Consider the following 4,713-nt stretch of genomic DNA (forward strand, 5'->3'; position numbering starts at 1 on the left):
GGTGCGCCACAGAAATAGTCAGGAGGTACGGAAATACGCATAGTTACCAGTTAGTTACGGAAATACGCACAGTTATCGCTGTTAGCCGAAAAATATCCCAATACTGTCACTCAAGTAATATACTGTGGAGAATAGGCATAGCTTGACACGTTTGCAGTAAGAATCCGTTCCCGTTCGGTCCCTCGCCTTTTGGGGTCCACCAGTATCCAGCACTGAGCATCACCGGGAAAGCCAATGTTTGCAGCCGAAATAATGTGCAGGCTGTAGTAGCAACCATGGGCGCATCAATATATTACGCTTCCATTACGTTTTAAAGCACTAATCTTAGCTGCTAGCTCAGGGCCTACGGGTGCTTTTGCGTCGATCTGTTGACCCGTTTGGCGGGAACGGAAGCCAGGGCTCTTTTGGTCGATTGCATGAGGGCAAGCAACTAAGATCTATCTGCACAACGTTGTATAATTTTTATATACAGTTATGCTGAGGGAGTTTTGGTACCTTTATGTGCCATGGTTCTAACTCCTTCGTCTTCAGCTTTGGGGAATGCCGCCCCTCCATGACGGCATTTGGCTTCATTGTGCCACAAAAGGCACGGATTGTCTTGTTTCGTTGCCTTCCGTTGTGAAGCCCTGGCACATTCTGCACCACTACGGCGGCGGAACAGCATTTGTTCACATGGCAGCGCGTATTCACTGTGACTGCGGGCTTGCTCAGCAACTTGAAAAGCAAGGAATTGAGTGGAAACGGCTGCTCTCGTCTCTGTTTCTACATTTGCTGCAGTAGCAGCTAAGCAAATAAGGGGCGGGAGTGCTCATCATTTCCTTTTTTTCTTTGCAGCGCGGCTAGAATCCAGGTATCTGTCTGTTGGCTCGATGCCGCGACTGTTGTGATTTCTGTACAGCTTTTCCCCTCCGCGTAGTAGCAGTTGCAGCAACGCCACGCCTCCCGGCCCACACACCCCTGGCGAAGCTGTCTGAGTGTCAGAACATAGACAGAATGGCTGGGGAAGAGTTGCCACTGGTGGCCGAAGCGGAGGGTGGCGTGGAGGAGTCACCGACGGAGGCCACTGAATCCGAAGCATCTTCAAACGACACCTCAACGATCACCCGCACGTCGGAGTATGCAAAGGGATCTTCAAAGTTGAAGGGCGCGCTGTTGAATGCCCTGCTGGTCATATTTGTCGTGGGTGCTCTCATTGCGCATGTCCAGCTGGGAAGGAGCGAGCTCCCACAGCCCTCAAAGCCTGGTGAATTAACGCCACCAAGTCATGGTGAGTGCAGGTTATTACAACTAGAGCAGCCTTAGAATGCACGAATGTACCTTAGAGGCTGTTTGTTAGCGGTACTGCTGCGTCCCAGTAGTGCTGATAGTTCGCGGGGTTGCACACTTGTGCCCATTTTGGCCTTAGATGTTTCTAAGCCCGAAGAACCAAAGCCCGGGCAAGAGGCACCTGCGGAGGGATCTTCTTTGCCTGAGCTTCCTGCTGACGAAGAGGAAGATTTTTCGGAGTCAGAGGAGGAATTGGAAGAGGTCAGTGATGATGATGATGTGCCTGCCTCTCCAGAAGTACAGGGCTCAAAGGATCCCCGTCATACGGCTGAAGTTGCTGCTTTAGAAGACAACCAACCAGGGAAGCAGGAGGTACGCTTGCCAGAAAGCGGTCCTCAAGCCGAACCTGCGGACGCCAGCGGGGAGGCAGAACCTTCATGGGGTGTAAGCCCTTCTCCAGTACAGGAAGCACAAGGGCAGGTGGAGGTAGTCCATACGGCTGAGACGGGCGCGCAAGAAGAATCTGACAGTGAGGAGGGATATGAGGACGTTCCTCCAGCGGATTCAGGAGGTTTTCCTGTGCTGGAAGGTACGCTGCCACAGCAGCAGGCTCCCGTGGCACCGGTAGCCCAAGATGAATCCGAGGAGGAGCCAAAAGACGACATGGCCCAGCAAGAAGCAGGGCAATTGGGTGGTGCTGCAGAGCAGTCGGACGTAAAACCTCCAGCTACTGTGGAAGAGAAGCCGGAAGAATCCGTAGGTCTTCGCTGTCCCAAACCCGCAGTGCTTGGGGGGGGGCGGCACAAGGGTTGTGAGCCGAGACAGTAGGTGGGGTTTCCACTTGGTTTTATGGGGATTATAAGCTATCTCGGATGTGAAGCTCCGCTGGGTTGGGTGGTACTGTCAGGCTGTTCCAACGCTCCTCTCGTGCCTCGCGGAGCCAATGTTCGAGAAACCTTTTTCACTGAGCGCGGATGACTTGGCACGTAAGTTACGATCCTCATTTGGTATCTCTACGGGAAGGTAGATTCTACGAATCCAGTCGCGGCTGGTCGATTTGTTCCGGACTGTTGTGTTGGAATACATGCAGCTTATGTTGGGATCCTCCGAGGTCCTCCTGAGGATCTAGTCACTGTCCAAGGCTTTTATGTTCCCAGGTAAGCTAATCAGCACAAGTATATGGGTACGGCCTTCTTGGCATCGCTGCAGCTGTTTCGCTTGTCTCAATTTGAAAGGGCTATGGGAGAAGCTCGAATCGCCTAGCGTACACAGTAGGCATGATAATACCTAGAGGGACGCATTCTCTGACATAATGCCCAGTAGGCTGGGGCCAGAAAAATAGGGCAGAGTTTGGTAAATGGCCGCAAATGGCCGCACAGACATGTACTGTTGGCGTGCATTGTGGCTGGGTGCGTGCTGCCTCAGGAGAATGCTTGTTGACTTCTTAACTGGGGAGTGGCTTGATGTGACGATGCTGCAAATATACACAAATATGGTCACTGTACGTGGCAGTCTTATTGCAGAGCCTGTCGAGCCTGGAAACCAGCATCAGCCTAGACTTTGTATTCAGTAGGCCCTATGACAAGTCACTCACACTGGTTTGAGAGGGCTTTTTCCCATTTCGTGCAGGAGCATATTGACGAGCGGGTCGCCCGAGGGTTGTGAGTTAATCCTTAGCACTTGAATGCCCTTGTAGAGCACGGCAGACCAGTTGCGCAGCTTGCATCGTGACCAGGGCTTATTGCCGTAGGGTGTTGCGTCGACTGGGAGCTACCCACAGGGTCTTTTATGCTAGCCACGCGGATATTGACGGCATGCAGAAAAGCACAGTGAAGTTGTGAAGGTTCAGGGCATGCAAATAAGCCAAATGCGCAAATTGAGTGGTGAAGAATGCCTCCCCTTTTACTTTTCGCTTGTACAGACAACCTGCTGTCGCCTTGCTTAATCCATCGGAAATCTCCATTGCTTGGCAGTTGTTTGCGACGGACAATCGGGTGCAAGAAGTGAACCCAGTAAGCCGTTTCACTGAGCAGCCTGTGCTCATCCGGTGGTACAGATCGCTGGGGATCCCCCGGCATGACTCTGCCCATTCTCGCTGTATCTCGAAGGCGTGTGCCCACTTCCAGCGCCAATGGGCCCTTTAGTGTTTTTGTGTGGGAGAAGGAGAGCAGCAGCTTTGTTTTCTGTTTGGTATGGTGTTTTCAGGAAAGCGTCAAACGAGCTCTAGTGGCTGACAGGGTGGTTTTTGCCATGTCAGCGCCTTTGCGGGAATTGGATGGCTCAACGGGCAAGAGCCACACTGGGCATTTTATCGTTGGTGTCATCGATCGAAAGTGAGCACACGGTGTTTTCCTTTTAAACCCTTAACATCCTGTACCTTGTTAGGTTGCACACAGCCATTCAATCTTTTTAAGCGTAGTCCTTGCTTATGGAGGGGAGATCGCCGGGGGAGTTGCACTTTCTAATTTTCGCCAGCCTGCAGCTATGCTGCAAGTACTCTATTTATTCATGCATGTTTTCGCTCTGGAGATGGCCTCTAGAATATCGAATTCAGTGTCCATGCGGCTTGTGGGGCAGCTGATTTTCGTTGCCTCCTTTCTTTGTGTGGGGCCTAGGGAACATCGCGTATCTGTTGTAGATAGCCTTCCTCGCCAGCCATCTTTCTACGAACCGATCTTAGAGTTCACATGCGGCTTGTGGGGCAGCTGATTTTCGTTGCCTCCTTTCTTTGTGTGGGGCCTAGGGAACATCGCGTATCTGTTGTAGATAGCCTTCCTCGCCAGCCATCTTTCTACGAACCGATCTTAGAGTTCATGAAGGAAATTGCGCGTCAGCTACACGATCCAGATGGTATGGTCCGCCTTACGCTGGAGAACAATGCCACAATGATCGGTGGCACCTGACAGTACTTTCAGGGCTTGCCGCTAACGCTGTAGCACCTGTTTGGCATGGGAACGCTATCTATACCTTCTCAGGCTTGTTGTACGCTATGTGTAGACTCTTGCTTGTGTGTTCTTTTATCTGTATTGCTCAGATGGGCCTCCCCCTCCGTACGAAGCCTCTCCCCATGTGCCGGAGGTAAGGTTATATTTTTCTCTTCAACTGTAAGGAGGTTTCCCTCAAACGGGGCGGGCAACATTCGATATGCGTTTTGTATGTGGACTTGCGGATCTGTTGTGTGCGCTCCAGCCAGGATTTCCAATGCAAGTTGAAGCCTTAAAGGGGGCAAACATTCCTTTATCAGTAGGCTGACCGGACGGAAATGCGTGCAGCACAGTTGCTCTTGCTGTAAGAAGAGGATTGCTAAGATATCTGCTTGATTTCAGCATAGAGTGCGTTTGCATTGATCCGTTTCAGCGGGGACTTACTAATGCTTGTGGTGCCTTTTCCATGGAGAACGTCATCTGCATAGCAGAGGGCCGCCGGCCTAATTATGGGATGGCAGAT

At 51.6% G+C, this 4,713-nt stretch overlaps 1 protein-coding gene across 1 annotated transcript; it reads left to right on the forward strand.

Moving 5' to 3' along the window:
- Positions 1–993: 993 nt before the first annotated feature.
- On the forward strand, positions 994–4,518 carry EAH_00062380 (hypothetical protein, conserved; the record flags this gene model as incomplete). Its single annotated transcript, XM_013393252.1, has 10 exons — positions 994–1,267; positions 1,406–1,980; positions 2,174–2,252; positions 2,357–2,423; positions 2,692–2,835; positions 3,188–3,278; positions 3,472–3,599; positions 4,010–4,116; positions 4,301–4,344; positions 4,456–4,518. The coding sequence occupies 10 exons, from the start codon at positions 994–996 to the stop codon at positions 4,516–4,518; spliced, it is 1,572 nt and encodes a 523-aa protein (XP_013248706.1).
- Between the last annotated feature and the right edge of the window lie 195 nt (positions 4,519–4,713).

This window comes from Eimeria acervulina, genomic scaffold, assembly GCF_000499425.1.
Source record: "Eimeria acervulina Houghton genomic scaffold, Eah_scaff1705, whole genome shotgun sequence".
NCBI lineage: Eukaryota > Apicomplexa > Conoidasida > Eucoccidiorida > Eimeriidae > Eimeria > Eimeria acervulina.